Here is a 19,313-nt window from a genome sequence, read left to right on the forward strand (position 1 = left end):
CAATTTTAAAAGTTAAAAACTGAACTCAAATAAAAGATAAATAAATAAAATAAAAGCAAAATAATTTTAAAAACTAACTAAAACTAAAAATATTATAAAAAAATGAATTTGTATGAGTCAAAAGAAAAAGAAAAATTTACTTTTTATTCCTAATTTCTAAATCATTTAATAATTTTTAAAAAATGATAAAACAAATCAGCTTTAAAATATAAAATTTTATATATCGTATGACATTATATATTTATCTATAATAAAATTATTATAATACAAAATCAAAATACAATGTTAAGAAGTATGATATTTTAAAATCAAAATTAAACAACCTAAGTCTTTTTTTAAAACTAGATTTTTAGTCTATTTTACATGAGGCTACATTTAAGTCCACCTCTCTGCCACATGTCAATCTGAGCTGACATTGAAAATGTATAAATTCAAGAAGGATACCTCCTCGGCCAGATGGACTCGTTGGAACTGCAAGATCTCGCTTTTTCATAACTATCTGTCAAAACGTTGTAAATTCCGACATATATGGGATTCCATTCAGCCATACCAGCAACTACCATTAATATCAATAAAAATAGAGAGGTGTATCCCTGCTGCACTATTGAAAGGCCATAAGTTCTTTCAGATCTGGAATCAGTCCATCTAGATACTAGTTGGGATTCCCAGCTCTACATTTGGCAGAGTGCATGCAAACACAGCAGAAAATTATGTCAGTTAAAAGTTTGGTTACCTATCGTTGCTTTTCCAAGCGGTTGTTTTTTACTATAGTTTATGAATTCCCTTCGATGCGGCTCTCTTTTGACTCTACTCCATGAATTCTTAGGTCAGTTAGTCTGGTTTTAACATACGGCGAGCAAAAAGTCCAACGTTTCTATTGGTGGAGTGTCTCCACCTTCTTGGAATCACCAGTCCTTAATTTAGGCCAATGCATGCATGCTGACTCATTGCTCGAATCCTTCGGTATTTGATATGGAGTTGGTGATCATTTATATTCAACATGTTTGCTCCTGCATTTTCATGGACTTTCTTTTCTCTAACAGCAATGGAAGAGAACAACTGCTTGGCTTGTAGCAATATTGCAGAATATTTCATTTTCATGGCTGATTTAGGTGGTGGGATCTTCTGAGCCCAACACATTTCATGTTTGTGTAATCTCATAAGAAATTGTTACATTATCACAGTTGCGCATACACATGGAGGAATAGTTTTTTCTGTTGGAGCAAGGTGATACTGAAGAAATAGCAGATGAAAAAGGAAGGAAGGGAGGTTGTACTTGCTATAAAGGTTTTACAAGAAGTTGGACTGGTTATTAGGTTTGAATAGTCTAATAATCCCTAAGTTACTAGATTGGAGTTTAGGGTTACAATGGCCATGGAGATGATGGATTATAGGGTCTCTGAAATGGAACATGGTAAGAAGGTTGTGTCAAACCCTAATCTTGAGAGGTCCAACAGCAGGGATGATGATGGCAGGTTGAGGAGAACAGGTACATAGCTATTCAAGACTAGGGTTTTTTTTTTTTTTTTTTCAGTTTATAGCTTTGTTTCAAACAGCTTTTAGCTTTGTTTCGAGCTGCTTACTGCTTAACCATTACAGGAAAGCTTGATTTATAGATTAAAAATGTGAAATAGTCATAGTCGACTTACTTTTTCCAAACTTAATTTTTCTTTTAGCGAATAACAGCTTTGTGGGTTTTTCTTTGTTTTCCTACTTGGTGATTTAGGCAATCTGTGGACGGCTTCTTCTCATGTGATAACCGCTGTTATTGGGTCTGGAGTGCTGTCTTTGGCTTGGAGTATGGCTCAGTTGGGATGGTATGCGGGGCCAATTGCTCTTGTATGCTTTGCCGCCGTAACACATTATACATCCGCTTTGCTTGCTGATTGTTATAGAAGCCCAGATCCAGTCACTGGGAGGAGAAACTATACATACATGAATGCTATTACTGCCAACCTCGGTGAGTTGGTTTCATAAGAGTAATCTTCAACTTTGTTTTTGGTCTCAAGAAGGCTTAAAATAAGTTATAGCAAGAAATTGCTATATTTTTCAAGTGTCAAGATTGGAAACTTTGCTTTTTTACCTTGAATATGGATTTACGCTACTTTTTAGCATAATTTATGGATTCAGAATCCTAGATGCATAGACTAAAATGAAGTTTTGACTAGATTTACGGTGACAAAAAGTTCTTCTTGACTTTTCTTTGAATGATTTATTGATGCGTACCATATAATATGTTTCAATTAGGAGGTTTGAAGGTATTCTTATGTGGGCTTATCCAGTATACAAATCTATTGGGCACATCTATTGGATATACCATCACCGCTTCAGCAAGCATGGTGTAAGGGACTATGAAACCCTACAAAACTTATTTTACATGCAAGGGATAATATGAAGCAGAGCTAGGTAGTAGACAAATTCAAGAACTTTGGTTTTGATTTGTACACTAAACATGCGTTCTTTTATTGGCTAATACAGGGCTATTGGAAGATCCAATTGCTTTCATAAGTATGGGCAGAATCCTCCCTGCCATATTTCTAATAACCTCTACATGGTCATTTTTGGGGTGACTCAAATAATATTTTCTCAGATACCTGATTTGCATCAAGTTTGGTGGTTGTCAATAGTGGCAGCTGTCATGTCATTCTCATACTCATCCATCGGACTTGGTTTGGGGATTGGCAAAGCTGCGGGCATGTTACAAAAAGAAATATGTTCTATCAAATTTGTTTTTTAGATGTTGCCCTGCTGAAAGATATTTCTCACGTTTCCTAACAAACCCTACTTATCTTTCTGTGAATTTAGATATGCTTAGGTAGAAATCCCTTAAAATATTAGGGAGGAATTGTCATTCACATGAAGTTAAACCTTAAAATGTCTCTTTTAATCCTGCAGAGAAACATACCGATTATGGTTCCAAGCTAGGAATTGGAATTAGAGAGATATTCCACAACGCAGATAAAACTTGGAGTGTGTTTCAGGCTCTGGGCAACATTGCATTTGCTTATTCCTTCTCCATGCTTCTAATAGAAATACAGGCAAATTTTATCTCATTCTCTTGCCCTTTGAACAAAATCTGATCACTTCCACAAAAATTATATTTTGGAAAATTTATGTGCTTGTGCAGGACACCATCAAATCTCCACCTGCAGAGAACAAAACTATGAGAAAGGCAACAACCATTGGTGTAGCAATCACATCAATATTCTACCTGTCTGTGGGCATGGTGGGTTATTTAGCATTTGGAGACAAGGCACCAGGAAACCTTCTCACTGGGTTTGGATTTTACAACCCATATTGGCTGGTGGATATTGGTAACATCTGCATTGTAGTACATTTGGTGGGAGCTTATCAGGTACGCATTTCAATTATTGCTATTTTTTCATAATCTACAGTTGGATCACATTCTATCATATTTAGAGGGGCATGTTTAGACAACATATTCTAAGTTATGAATTTCTTAAATTGTTTATTTGAAATCATCATATCAATAGATTAGTCTTATTGAAGAAACTGGTGTGATTGCAGATGAGGCACCTAAATGAATTTCCATTGCAATTGAACTTTTTAGTGTCTTTATATTCCCATGGCGATGTAAAGTTGATAATGTTATTTGAAACTGATGATTAAGTGCTATGTTTATATTTGATTTCAATATTTAGGCTTAAACAGCTTACTTTAAATTTCTGACTTGTTTAGGTAGCTCAACTAAAACCATACAAGCTTCTCTAACAGAGTTAAATCCTATTTCTGTGAATATTTCTACAGGTTTTCACTCAGCCCGTGTTTGCATTTGTGGAGGAATGGTCCTCCAATAAATGGAGGACCAGTAATTTCATAAACAAGCAATATACAGTGAAGCTCCCAGGGTATGGTCCATTGGAACTGACCCTCTTCCGCCTTTTATGGAGGACCTGCTTTGTTATATTCACAACACTGGTGTCAATGATTCTTCCTTTCTTCAATGATGTGATGGGTATCTTAGGAGCTCTTGCATTCTTTCCACTAACTGTATATTTCCCAATAGAAATGTACATTGTTCAACACAAAGTGAAGCTATGGAGCTTCAAGTGGACGGTTCTGCAGCTATTGAGCACTGTCTGCTTCTTTGTATCATTGGCTGCCCTTGTGGGTTCAGTTGCAGGTGTCATTGCAAGGCTACAGCAGAATTACACGCCCTTCAAAACCACTTACTAGGAAGTGAGCTCTACATTCTTTTTTCTCAAATATCACCTTGCTTAATAACAGATTAAGCAATGGTGGATAAGTGATGTACATCCTCCTACCAATACCATTTATGTCTTGCTTGACTTTATGGTGGATAAGTCATGTACATCCTCCTAACAATACCATTGTGTCTTGCTTGAGTTTATGGTGGATAAGTGGTGTACATCCTCCTAGCAATACCATCGTGTCTTGCTTGAGTTTAATGTGAACTCGATATTTTATCACTGTGGTGCATATCTTGGTGTACTTTGTACTCATCACCTTTGATTTATATTATAAGGAATCCTTCATTGCACCACCTTTGATTTATATCATAAGGAATCATTCATTGCACCACCTTTGATCTTTATCAATAAACCTTGTTATAGTAACAAGGATATTATTGGTCGTTAATGTGATGTTTAATATTGTATTTATTATTTGACTTGTCATTGGTTGTTATTTGGTTATTAATGTGTGATATTTAATATTGTTTTATTATTTGACTTAAATCTTATGATATATAGAGGCAATCTTTATGATTTTGTAAATATTTTCTGTATTATATTTGCTTTTTCCTAGTCTTCTTTTTATCTTTTATTTTCATAATATATTTATTGATGTTATTTTATATGTCATGATATAATAACTATTTTATTTTTTTAAATTAAAAAAAAGGGAAAATTAACGTTGTCTATAATAAATATTCTAAATTATAGAAACTAAAAAATAATATTTAAATAACTAATATAAAAATTAAAAATTAAAAAATTAAAATTAAAATTTAAATCAATTTTAAAAATCAAAATTCAAATAATAGTTAACAAATTAGAACCACAAATATCAATATGATTTTATTCTATACTAAAAATATATATATATAAAGATAAATATAATATATTTTATTATTATTTATAATTTTATAAGAATATATAAGAAATAAAATAAATTTTAAATTAATAAAAAAAATCAATAAAGAGTTATTAGAATAAAAATCATTTTTCCTTAAATATATTTATCATTATTTAATAATTTTGTGAGAATATGTAAATAATAAAATAATTTTTTTAATTATATTTAATAAAAATTATATTTTTGTTAATATTATAACAAAAAATAGAGAAAATTAGAAGATCTTTTTATTAGAAGAATTGATAATAAAAATTGATCAATAATAGGCAAATGTCCATTTTTTCTTAAATACTACTTTGTGAGAACCATTGGATTTCAAAAAATATGAATAAACAATAACTGATAGCTTCCCTTAATTTTCAACAAATGATTAAAGGGCTTGAATTTTACTAAATAGAACATGAAGCAATCTTATCAGAGTATTAAAATTAGCATGAGATATCAGATTTATTTATAGACTATTCAAACCTTTACAACATGTTCATACTTTAATTGCTAGCATTAAGGTAAAGTTTCTTCTTAATGCAAAAACTAGTGTGAAACTAAAAATTCATGAACCAAAACCCAATTATAATTCTTCCTTCATGAACGCAGCTTGCATGTCTTCAAGAATTCTGTCGAGTTTTCTTTAAAAATTATAATTTTCTCATGTATGATACCTTCTTCCTCAAAGTATATTTCTGACTAGTCCTCAATTGGGTCTAGTATGATGAAGAAGAAGAGAAAAAAATGTTGATTCCTTTGGTAAGCCTTTCTCTCCTCCTAGAAGCTAGTTGAGTCTTCTTTAAAAATTATTGGAATAGAAGCACTAGCTCCCCCCTAATGTATAACATATAATAATTTGATACCAATGGGATAGTGAGATCCCCTCTAATATTCATAAGGATTTTATCTAGACCTCCCAATAAGTTATGATCAAATAGTTATCAACAAAAACTAGCAATAAGGGCATTATCCATGTAGAAATTTGCCTAGTAACTATGATAAACATGGAAACTATATCCACATTGAAGAAGAACCTATTAGGGAAATTGATGTATTGAGTACCCAAACAATGAAGAACTTCTCTCCATATAATTTTGTTTCTAACAAGCAAAAAAGCCTAGTCCTATCCAACTTAATTGGATTGTCAAAGCCATGAGCCAAGAAGGGGAAGTAAGCTTGATGGAAGTATCCATGTTTACTTAACACACAAAAAAACCCATACCTAGTTCTTTTTAAAGACCAAAAAGTAGAAATAAATTCCAACATTGCCCAAGAGGATGAGTAATTAACTTACGCATGGGAATTAGTGAATAAAGAAATAAAAGGATGTGTCACTCTGGCTAAGGCCAAACTAGGAAATAAATGCAGGAAAGTGCATATGATTGGTCGATCTTGGAACTTTCTCTTTACAAGACCCAAATTAATTGAATTTAAAGGTGATGCATTTTTTTATTATTATTAATATTTATAAGTTTTTATAGGACTACCTAGTTAAGGTGGGTATGGACAAGGATAAAAAAATTGTTTCACAATTCTCATTTGCCCCATCGTTAGCCAGTTTGTCAGGCATACTATTTCCCTCTCTATAAATATGATTATTGGTAGTTCTCTTAAATTTTTTAGCTAACTCTAGGGCCTTAGTTAACAAGGATTTTAATTTCTAGTTATTCATAGATTTATTTCTGAAAGAATTAATTACCAGAGTTGAGTCACCCTCAGTTTCTCCCTGATTAAGGTTCATTTTAAAGAGAAAATCCATAGACCTTCCATTAGGGCTCCGAGTTTAGCTTCATTTTTTATGGTCTTGCCTATTGGTTTCAAAAAAAATTATAATAGTTTACCCCAATGATTTTTAATGCAATGGCCAATACTTTTTGTACACGGGTTGCCTCTTGAGGTACCATAGAAGTTTAGTTTAACCCAATTCTCAGCAGGAGGGGACCAAACACACAAAGCCCTTTTCTCCTTGCTTTCCTTTCCCCACTTTCCATAAAAATGGGGAAGTTTAAAACCTATACAATGATTCCTCATTTTATCATCCCAAGATGACATTGGTGTTCCTGTCCCATTAAGACTCAAGAGTTTACTATTTAGGGTTTCAATTATGGAAACCTCTAGATCTTAGTTGTAAGCAAGTCATAAGACATACTCTCATTTTTAAAGATTCTCTTGTTTCTCTCCTTCCATAATTCCCAAACAATGATGGAAGGAGATATTATCCATAGTCCATGATAGTGTTGGAAATAACAATGGGAAAGTAAATTCTAATAGGGGAGGTGAATCAGCTCTTAAAACATATCACCAACATGTAAATTAAAATAACTTAACATGCATCACATCCATAGCATAAAGTAAATTCAACACATAACACAAGAAATTTGGTTACCCAGAAATCCTCCAATGAGAAGGTAAAATTGGGGTGGGGATGACACCCACAAATCTTCACTATTGCAATTGTAAAGTGTGGCCTATTATGGCTCCAATGTGTTTGATCATAATCTATGATCTGCCCTTTGAGAGTTCTACCCTGTTAAAGGCTTACAAAGATTGTTAGGTCTCACCTTGTTAGAGGATTTAAACTTACAATAAAGTAAGAACTTGGTTAAGTTATTTACAATAGCCTATTCGAACTACTCAATTATGAGATTTTTTTGTATCACTTGTTAGAATGATTTAGCACCATGATCCTTTAGTTAGCACCTTGTTGCTTGATGTCAAATCTCCTCCTTGTTGTTTAATCCTTGATCCTCCTAATCAGATATGTCTCCTCTATCCTTTCACTTCTTTACGTTGTTCTTCTCAAACTGATTGTGCAATGCATAACTCTGCCATAGCCATCTAAACCACCATGAATGCCCTATGAACTCTTAGCATTTTTCTCCTCACACAGTCATAACCTTTTAGGGTTAGCCTTTTTTAAATAAACATTGGTGGTGATAGATTAGGTAAGAATCAATGGTTGTGGTTGATTCTTATTGCCGCCAAATTTGTTTCCCTCAATCTAATTGGTTGCATGTATTATTTAGGAATTCTTAATATGTCTCCATACTTATCTTCTACAATCATAAGATATGATTATGTTAGTCCAAAAATGGTTTACATAGAAGTGTGTGCCATTACAAACATCTATGTCATAAATTCTTCACTTGGCATCCAAAGACTCTGATGCTCGTCCTTCACTGTGCTCTTAATGTTGTAACTTGACTTTTAAATAGCTCAGCACACTTTGTTTGCTCGGCACCAATATCACTTGGTACATACTATTTACTTGGCTCCCTCTATTGGCTCGGCACCTGAATGACTCAACACACACACCTACTAGTGCTCGACACTAACTATCATCTTACTCAACATTTACTATCTAAACAACTATGCTCAACAATCTTTGATCTTTGTTGAATAATGACTAAGTGTTTTGTCACTACTTTGTCAAAACCAATCTGAGATTAATAGATAGATGCAACCTAAATTTAGCTTAGGTCAAGATAGTAGAAAGGATAGTATAGAATTAGTAATGTCAGTCTACAATTCATTTTATTGAAAAACTAGTACTAAGTTACATTTGATTCATATGAATAATTGGGTAGAATATGATCAATATCTTTCCCAACCTATTTGCATAAGGGGCATCGAGGGGGTCCTTTAAAGCCAATCCTTCTAATTCTATCTATAGTAACTAGTTGAATTTCTTTTTTGGAGATCTTACTAGGAGAAATCTCCAGTTTAGGTAAACATAGGGGGGGCCAATGTAACGATTGAGGCAAAACCACCTTAGGATGATTCCTTAAATTATACATGTAGTTATAACCATTTCAAATTAATATATCCTCTTGTCTTGTGAAGGAGATATTCCTTTCATTTAATATTGCAATAGGTTTTTCCTCTTCCTTAGGGAGGTAAATTTAAGGTTGAAAATGGCTTCTATTTCCATCCTTTTGAAGAGTTATCATCTTTCTCCAATTAATTTATTAGATAAGGACCAAGACTATCTTCCAAAATCATTTTAGTATTTTGGAAGTTATCCATGTTAATAATTATTTGATACCCTTCCTAGGAATCCATCTAGAATCAGATTTGATCTTCCTTACCAATTTTCCATTTTATTTATTTAGAATGATAGATCTGCAACTAAGCATAAAGTTCAACAAGTTTAACCCTCTAGGATAATTTTGGGTTCTAAGGACATTAAGTGGATCATTAGAGTATAGATCATTGTTATAAAGGAATCTAGCCTGCTTTAGGTGGGGGAATTTGATCATTCTCCAAATTAGTTTAGCTCCAAGAGCAATAGCTTGATCCTTCATATTTCCTATTCCAAAGCCTCCCTCTAACCTAGGCCAACAAACTTTGTCCCAAGCCAAGAGGGATGTTTTCCTCTTATTTTTAAGCCTTTCCATGGTCCAATTATTTTAATATATTTTTTTTATTATCCATCTTTTGAGTTGGCATGTCCAAAACTAATATTTGGTATAGTATAATACTAGACAATGCTGATTTGAGCAGGGTTATTCTGCCTGCTAAAGACAACCACTTTCCTTTCCATGATTGAACCCAAGAATTGATTTGATCTATAAGAATATCTTAGTTAGAAGAATTTCTCTTTCCATATTCCAATTAGATGCACAAATATCTATAGGCAAAAGACCCCTTTTTAATGTTCAAAATTTTTTTTATCTCAATTTCCAAAGCATCTTATGTATTGAAGAAGAAAAATTCTGATTTTGATAGGTTTATTTTCTATCCACTAGCTAACATATCAATCTAGAGGAATTTTTTAAAGGTTTTTACCTCTTTGATGCTAGCTTCCCCATATAGCATTGTATCATCAAAAATTTGTTGGTGCATAGTAGCATCTTCCTCCTAGGATAATTGAATGCCATTAAGAGAGAATGCCCTTAAGAGAATGATTTTCTTTGTAGTTCCCAAAATCTCTTCATAGAGCTTCAAACATGAGGATGAAAAGGAAGGGAGATACATAGCCCCCCTCTCTCATTCCTTTGGAGGATGAGAGGAAGCCTTCTAGAGTCTCATTCATTAGGACTAAAAATTTAGGAATGGAAATGCATTCAAAGATCAAATGAATCTATTGATTAGAGAAACCAAAAAAATTTAAAATTTTAAATAGAAATCTCCAATATAATTTATCATATGCTTTACTAATGTCTAATTTGCTAAGAATTCTTAAAGAGCCATTATAATGAAGAGAGTGGATAGCTTCTTGAGTGATGACTATTCCATCATAAATTGATCTTCCCAGAACAAAGCATGTTTGTTCCTCACTGATAAGATGGGGAAAAGGTTTTACTGTATGATTAGCCAATCTTTGGGTAGCAGATTATAAAGAGTATTACATAGTGCAAATGGTCTATATTCATTAAAAATTTCCACAGAGTCTCATTTAGGAATAAGTGCCAGAAAAGTATGGTTAACTTCTTTGACAAGACCACCCGAGTTTCTAAAACCCTCTATGACCTCTATGATTTTATCACCCAAAAAATGCCAACCTTTTTGAAAGAAGCAGGTCTATAAGTCATCAAGCCATGGGGATTTATCAGGGTACATCTGGAAGAGAGTTGTTGTGACTTCTTCCTTAGAAATTCTATTTATTAAAACTTTGTTATGCTCTTCTATAACCAATTTTGGGATGTTATTAAGGAAGGAATTTCGAAAATCTAAAGGGGATCCTTCCCAATTGTTTAGCATATTTTCAAAGAAAAAAATTAGCTCAAAGGCAATTTCAGAGGCCTTTTTTAATATGATATTATCCTTGTTTTGTATCTTAACAATTTTATTCTAAGATTTTTTGGTTTGATACTAGTATGGAAAAATGTGGTGTTCATATCCCCTTGCTTCAACCAGGTCTCCTTGATTTTTTGTTTCCAAAAGTTTTCCTCTTTGGCTAGGATATCCTCCAATTTCAGTCTTAGGCCTTTTTCCTCGAGAGGATTTATCCATACTTTTCTTAATGAATTCTGAGTTGACATTGGCTAAGTTGGATTCATTCTCATCCTTGAGGGTAAAGATGTTTCCAAATTTAGTTTTGTTAAAATGAATAATATTTTACTTTATAATTTTCAATTTCTTTACTACCTTATACAATTTGGAGCCCACAACCTTCAAGTTTACCCACCATTCTTCAATTAATTTCAAGAATGATTCATCTTTGAACCACATTAGTTCAAATTTAAATGTATTTTTTCTCGGGGTACCTCCTAAATCAATTTCTAGGGGAACTGGTTAATGATCAAACATAGAGAAGGGAAGAGTTCCAGATACCATATAAAAGACTTCATTGGGGATATTGCTTGCTATAAAAAAAGCTATCTATTTTTTCTTCTATTTAGCTAAAGTCTTGTCTTCTATTATTCCATGTAAAAGAGTTATCCTCATATTTAATTTCTAAGAGAGTAGATTGATCAATCCAATTATTAAAATTCATTGAAGCTTGTGATAATTTTTCCATACCTCCTCCCTTTTCTAAAGAGATTGATATTGAATTAAAGTCCACTCCTAGTACACAGAGGGTTTGGATAGATTGCATTTAATAATCTATTTCTAGCCATAGGCTTCTTTATATGTTGTAGGAGTGGGACCATAAAGATTTATCAAAGTGAATTAAAGATATGAATTTAGACTCCTAACATGAACAAATAACTAGCATCTCTCACTACTTAGGGGAGTTATATTTGACCAAATGGGGATTCCAAATGATTTCCAAACCTCCAGAAGCCCCTATGGCTTGTCTTTAAAAGATTTCTTTGAATCCCATTTTTTTCATAAAAGCATTTAATTCATCTTAATTCATTTTAGTTTCTTGAATAATGATTAAATCTAGTTTATATTGACTGATGACACTTCAACAAGTGTTGTTTGTTAGGGGCACTAAGGTCCCTAACAATCCATGTAATGACCTTCATTTCTCCTTAGGAATGAACTTCCACTTCCTTAAATCAAATAGATTAGTTCATTTGGTTTGGCCTTCTACCTCTACATCTTGAGTTCTAATCTCATTTAAATGTTTTCTACCTCTTTTTTTAGGAATCTTGATCAAGTTTAGAGACGTCAAAAGAACCTAAGATTATTCTAATCCTCTTAGATTGTCCCAACCCTCCGATCTTATTAAATCATTTGTGATGTTCTCATGGGTGTATCCTCACCCCCAAGAACCAAGAATTTTTCAATTAACTTTTCTTTCACAATAGTGAGGCCATCTTTAACTAAATCCTCGATAAATATACTGATTAATAAGTTGTGCACAAAATGCTTCTTTCTCTTCCCCACTCATCTTGTAACTACGATATCTATTACTATTTTGAGATAGAACATCCCTTCTATAGGAGGATTTTGAGAGGTTATATTAATTGGAGTAGGGGGCTCCTCTATAATAGGAACTTGAGGAGGAGAAGGAATAACACAAAAATCCATTATATATCCATTATTGTTATCCAAAATAACTTTTGGAATAGAATTTATTGTTGTTGATGACCCTTGATCCACATTGGCCATGGATGGAAGGATCGAGGGAGCCACTTCCTCTAACCCCTTATCCTCATCCATTTCTTCTTCCTCTATAATTAGTTCTAGAGGGACGCCCATAAAACCTTTTGCAGGAGGGGATGCCCTATTTGAAATAATAAAACCTCCACCCTTAGGATTAAAGGAAATTTTAAGATTAGGGTTATAAATAGACATCCTCAATGTATTTAGAGATTTTAAATCTTTTGATTTATTTCTTTTTTTTTCATGGAGGAGCATTCCATATGATATTATCAGAGATCTTGCCAATGAAAATCTTTGGTTCTATATAGTATAGAAAATTGTTCGTTATTATCCTTATTTGTTTAAAATTGACTTTTGATAATTATATTTCAATCAAAAAGTTAAAATTGTTAGAGGAGACAAAATCATCCTCTAAACCTCTAAATATTCCCAAAGAGTTTCCAATATGGCTAAGAATATTGCTCTTCAATAATTCTACCAATATATCTCTAAACATAGCCTATTTCATAACTTTAATATTGTTAAAAGAATTAAAATAAAAATTAGGTTCCCATTTTATAAGTTTTAGATGATGAAATTTTAAGAATATTGGATCTCCATACAGTAATTTTTTCCTTAATTCAATTAAAGAGCGATCTAGAAAAAGAACATTATTTTTAAGAATATAGATTCTTATCTGATCTCCAAAAGTGGTTTCAAGCCAATCCTATGCTATGGTTCCCAAGGGATACACACCACACCATTTGGTGAAAAGGCCTTTTTTTAGGCAACATTCTCATACCTCATTAGTGTAGATGCCATGGAAAATTAGGGTCTAGCGTTCATTTGTGAGTAAATTTCTTGGAACCCTAGGTGATTCACCTGAATACCTACCTCCATTGTTGGAGGAGGAACCAATTGAAATGGGTTCTTCTATGGAAAAGGAGGAAATGAGGGAGATCCCTTATGTTGTGAAGGGCCTAAGGGGATAGCATTTTCTTGTTGTTCAAATAAAAAGTATTGACAAATGAGTGTCAACACACTTAACCATTTTCACTATGTATGTCGAGTACACAATAAATGTCTTGCTAGAATTTTAATAGGTGTCGAGTCCTAGTTAGTGCCCAGCATATTATAGTATAGTATGTGTTGAGTAATATAGGAATTGTTCATGTGTTGAGTAATAGAATAATTCAGATGCTGAGCAACTCAGAACAACATATGCCAAGTGATATAGGATACAATAGCTGCCAAGTGAACCAGGAAACGTAGTTGATATCGAGCAATCCAAAAATAGTAGGTGTCGAGCATCAGTAATACTTCATGTGCCGAGCAACATAGGATTAACATAAAAGTTTGTATTTGCACAAACTAAGATGTAAACCATTTTTGGAGCCGACTTAGAAAAATTTGAAGGAGAAAAAGGATAACGTCGAATCATTTACATTCCCTATGCAATCTGCATGCAACCAATCAGAAAAATGGTGAAGGCATGCAACCAATAAGAAAAATGCAAAGTATAAGCAAGAATTTGAGATTCAATTTGGATTGTAGATCCATACCTAACCCTAAGTCTTCACATTCTTTATAAGGAGGATGAATGCACCATTGTATGTATGGAAGAAAAGCTACATAAGGGGAGATTATAGTGAAATTTTAGTGTGAAGAGAAAAGACTTAGTGAAAGGGATAGCATTTATATCTAGTTGATCAAAGTAGAACAAGGGACATATTTAGAGATCAGATCAAGCAAGGATCAAAAGAGAAAGAGCAGATCAAGTGCTTGAACCCAACAATTAGAGATTGCATTCAATCAGGTCAAATATTCTAATACTCTCTCACAATTGTATTAGAGGTTGAAATCCTATAGTGATAGGTTACCTTAACAACTAGGTAGGAGAGCCTTTGGAGAAGGTCAAGAAAATCCTATGTATTAGGTGGGTTTAACAACCTTTATGTAAATCCTTTAACAAGGTGACACTTCTTGTAAAGTGTTTGTAAATACTTTCAACAGGTCACTATTGACACAGTGTAAAGCCTTTAATAGGGCAGGTCTTTAACAAGGCAAACCATCAGAAGTGGTTGAACTCATTGCTGCAATAATTTTTGTGGGTGTCATCCCCACCCCAATTTTACCTTCTTATTCCTAGAGGGTTTCTGGATCACCAAAATCTCTTGTGTTATGTGTTGATGCATGCTCTCATTTTATGTTTGTTTACTTGCATGCATGTTAATTTTAGTTGTATGTTATTAAGAGTTTGAAAGAATCAACAATTGGTACTTCTGATTCACCCCACCCCCCCCCCCCCCCCTCTCAGAAGTACTCTTCCCATTTGAACATTCCAACAATTGGTATTAGAGCTTTGGTTCTCATAACGAGAAGCCTAACAGCTTGGAGAAAAAGGTTAGAAGATGGAAGTTTTCAAACTTGGGAAGATCATTGACAATCAGGTGATTGATGTGCAACTAGCTCTACACAAAGTAGAGGAAGCCAGGAAGGAACTAAGAAAATCTTTGAAAAGAAGAAAGGAGATAGCCATAGCTCAAAATGACATACATTACAAGGAGATTGATACCACACACATATTTTCCAATGGAGATTCTAAGGAATTTGATGTAGCAATAGTAGAATTAATGGACAAAAATAGAGCACAAGCTGAAGAAATCAGATTATTCAAGCTTGAACAAGAATCACAAGCCACAATGCTTTGTGAAGTAACTGAACAAAAGAAAAGAGCTATTGAAGACAAGGTCATGGTAGAAGATGACAAGAGAAATCTCATCAATAGACTGGAAGAGAAGACAATTGAATTTGAAAAGATTTTAAATATGCAGTTAGACACCTTGAGCCAGATAATGAATGCTCATCATGAGCAAAACATGAAGGACATTGAGATCTCCACCTTGAAGATGTAGAATAAAAAATTGCAGAATGAATTGAAGAGAGAAAAGAAAATAGCATAAAGCTACAACAAACCCAATGAGGCCATCAAGTATTTTGAGCAATTGTTGAAATCACCAAGGGCTAGTAATGATACTTCAAGACTTGGCTACATCAGCACTGAACAAGGAGAATCATCCAAGGCTGTAGAAGAAAGAATAAACAAAGGTAAGAACACTAAACCCACTTGTCATTTTTGTGTTAAAAAGGGACATACCTTTAATATGTGTAGAAGCAAGAATAGTCATCAGCATGATAAGTGCGAGAATGCAAGTTTTTGTCACAAGTGCAAAAAGCAAGGACATCAAGCACATGAATGTTGAGAAGAACCTCCTTATAGCAATATCGTGAGAATGCTCGAAATAACAGAATACAAAGTGATAGCAGAACTCAAAATAAATCTACTGATCACAGGCCACTTCGAGGGGGTAACCTCCTTTGAGCAAGCTCAATACAATAAATTCGTCCGTACCCATCAAGGGCCTCAACCTATTCTTATATACTGGGTACGATCTAGAAAAGTAATACTACCTATGCATGTGGGATAATAAAATAAACTCACGGGACGACTTACAAAGCATATGCGTCCAACAACTCTACTCTAACAAAATAAACAGAAGGAACACACAGGTTCCTAACATCCCCTCTCCCTTAGAAAAAAGCTTTGTCCTCAAAGCTTAAGGTGTGGAAATTGTTGTTGAATCTGAAGAAGGGGTTCCCAGGTAGCATCCTCTGGTTGCATGCCATGCCACTGAATCAAGACCTCAGAGATGGAGCGAGAGCGAAGCTGGCGAGTGCGCTGGTCAATGATTGCTACCGGCTCCAGGATAATGGATCCTTCCGTATCCATTTCAGGGAGAGTAGTTTGTGCTCTGACAGTGGTACCCAGAACTTTCTTTAGACAAGAAACATGAAAAACTGGATGAATGCGGGAAGAAGGAGGAAGTTCCAGTTTATAAGCAACTGAACCAATCTTCTGCAGAACCTGATAAGGCCCATAAAATTTTGGGGCCAGCTTATGACGCCCTTTCAGCTTTAGGGAGGATTGTTTGTATGGCTGTAGACGAAGAAAAACCATATCCCCAACTTGAAATGAGCGCTCAGAACGGTGTTGATCTGCTTGCTGTTTCATCCGATTACGGGCCATGTGAAGATTATCCTGTAAGGTACGAAGAATCTGATCCCTGCTGCGGAGAACTATGTCAACTGCCTGGACTGGTGAGCTGTTGGGAGTGTAGGGAAGGAGCACTGGAGGTGCCTGACCATAGACTGCTTCATATGGAGTCATTTTAGAGGCAGTGTGGTAAGAGGTATTGTACCACCATTCAGCTAAAGGGAGCCACTTGGCCCACTGATGTTGCTGTTCGGAAGTGAAGCAACGAAGATAAGTTTCCAAGCATTTATTGACAATTTCCGTTTGACCATCAGTTTGTGGGTGATAGCCCGAACTCATCTTCAGTTTGGTGCCAGTTTTCTGAAACAGTTCAGTCCAAAAATGACTGGTAAAAGTTGCATCACGATCAGAGACAATGGAAGAAGGGAGTCCATGAAGACGAAATATCTGGTCCATGAAGATTTGTGCAACAGAGGAGGCAGTATAGGGGTGGCTGAGGGCACAAAAATGACTATATTTCGAGAGACGATCAACCACAACCAAGATCACTGTCTTGCCACCGGATTTAGGAAGCCCTTCAATGAAATCCATAGAAATATCAGTCCAAATCCGTGTAGGGATGGGCAATGGTTCGAGCAAGCCAGGAAGGAGGGTCGTTTCACCCTTGTGGCGTTGGCAAGTATCACATTCAGCCACCATCTGTTGAATCGTCTGTTTCATTCCTTTCCAAAAGAAGTTTCTCCTTGCTCGCTCATAAGTTTTGAGGAAGCCTGAGTGCCCTGTTGAAGGAGAAGCATGGAGTTCATAAAAAATAGCCTGATGTAGAGCTGGGTTCTGAGGAAGCACTAGCCGACCCTTGTATCGAAGAGAAGCACCATCCCAAGAGTAATGTGGTATAGCAGAAGGATTATTGGCTAGCTGGTGAATGATTTGAGATAAAGAAGAGTCACTATCATAGCCCTGCTGAACAGACGCTAACCAATTGGGAATGGGCTTAGAAATAGCGGAAAGGGAAGCTTGATTATCAAATGTGCGAGAAAGAGCATCTGCCACAATATTCTCCTTACCCTTCTTGTAGGTGATCTCATAATCATACCCCATGAGTTTGCTGACCCATTTCTGTTGTGTAGGAGAGGATACCCGTTGTTCCAGGAAGTATTTCAGACTTTGGTGATCGATTCTGATGCAAAAATGACTCCCTAAGAGGTATGGCCGCCACTTCTGTACAGCATGCAAAATAGCCATCATTTCTTTTTCATAAGTAGAGAGGGCTAGATTCTTACCAGAGAGGGCTTTGCTAGTGAACGCAATAGGATGGTCATCTTGCAGGAGAACAGCACCCAATCCATTGCCGCAAGCATCACTCTCAATAGTGAAGGGTTTGGAAAAATCTGGCATCGCGAGAACAGGTGTACTGCACATAGCCTGTTTCAGTTGTTCAAATGCAGTCTCAGCAACAGGGGTCCAGGAGAAGGCATCCTTTTTTAACAGAGCTGTCAATGGTGCTGCAATTTTCCCGTAATCTTTGACAAACTTGCGGTAGTAGCCAGTCAACCCCAAAAAACCCCGAAGGCTCTTGAGAGTTTTAGGATGCGGCCAAGTTTTCATGGCATCTATTTTTGTAGGATCCACCCGCACTCCATGGTGTGCAACAATATGCCCGAGATACTCCACTTCCTCCTGGCCAAACACACATTTAGATAGTTTTGCACAGAGTTGATGATCAGAGAGAAGTTGCAAGACAAGCTCCAGATGATGGAGATGCTCAGCCCAAGTTTTGCTATATATGAGGATATCATCAAAGAAGACCAGAATGAATTTTCGGAGGTATGGTCGAAATATGTTATTCATCACTGCCTGAAATGTTGAAGGAGCATTCGTGAGGCCAAAGGGCATGACTAAAAATTCATAGTGACCATCATGTGTGCGGAAGGCAGTTTTAGGTATATCCTCCTCATTAACCCGAATTTGATGATACCCAGAACGAAGATCTAACTTGGAGAAAAAATGAGCCCCATGAAGTTCATCAACAACTGGAATGGGAAACTTGTCCTTTATAGTGAGATGATTAAGTGCTCGGAAATCAATGCAGAGTCGCCATGACCCATCTTTTTTGCGAACAAGCAGAACTGGAGAAGAAAAGGAACTGGTACTAGGGCGAATAATACCTTGCTTCAGTAAGTCACGGACAAGTATCTCGATTTCGGTCTTCTGATGAAATGGGTAGCGGTAGGGCCTGATGTTGGGTGGAACACTACCAGGAAGGAGCTGAATACGGTGGTCCTCTGGACGAGAAGGAGGTAATCCCACAGGTTCAGCAAATATACCAGAATACTTGTCCAAAATGTGTTGGAGATCGGCAGGAGTGCTAGAGACTGCTGATGGCTGCATCTGAATGGAATGGAGCTGAGCGATGACACCATGTGAATTCTTCTTAAGAAGTTTTTCCATACGGTGTGAACTGATGATGCTGAGAGACCCTGGTTGTAAGCCTTTCAAAGTGTGTTGGTGCCCCTCGGCTGAAAACTGCATCCAAAGTTCAGCAAAATCCCAGAGAATGGGGCCAAGAGTGCGTAACCATTAGGCACCCAAAACCACATCACAGCCACCTAAGGGTAAGGCAAACATGTCAGAGCGCATGTTATAATCTCCAATAGAGAGACGCACATTGCGACAT

At 35.4% G+C, this 19,313-nt stretch overlaps 1 protein-coding gene across 1 annotated transcript; it reads left to right on the plus strand.

Annotated features, from left to right (window-relative positions):
• The first annotated feature begins 538 nt into the window (after positions 1 to 538).
• Positions 539 to 4,536, plus strand: LOC149564851 (amino acid permease 3-like). The gene is made up of 8 exons (XM_089818424.1): positions 539 to 712; positions 827 to 1,489; positions 1,727 to 1,960; positions 2,248 to 2,341; positions 2,479 to 2,693; positions 2,896 to 3,038; positions 3,128 to 3,355; positions 3,769 to 4,536. The coding sequence occupies exons 2-8, from the start codon at positions 1,369 to 1,371 to the stop codon at positions 4,195 to 4,197; spliced, it is 1,464 nt and encodes a 487-aa protein (XP_089674550.1). The 5' UTR covers positions 539 to 712; positions 827 to 1,368; the 3' UTR covers positions 4,198 to 4,536.
• Positions 4,537 to 19,313: the final 14,777 nt, after the last annotated feature.

Source organism: Cupressus sempervirens, chromosome 3, assembly GCF_028749045.1.
Source record: "Cupressus sempervirens isolate cs-2001-9-10 chromosome 3, ASM2874904v1, whole genome shotgun sequence".
Classification (NCBI taxonomy): Eukaryota; Viridiplantae; Streptophyta; class Pinopsida; order Cupressales; family Cupressaceae; genus Cupressus; species Cupressus sempervirens.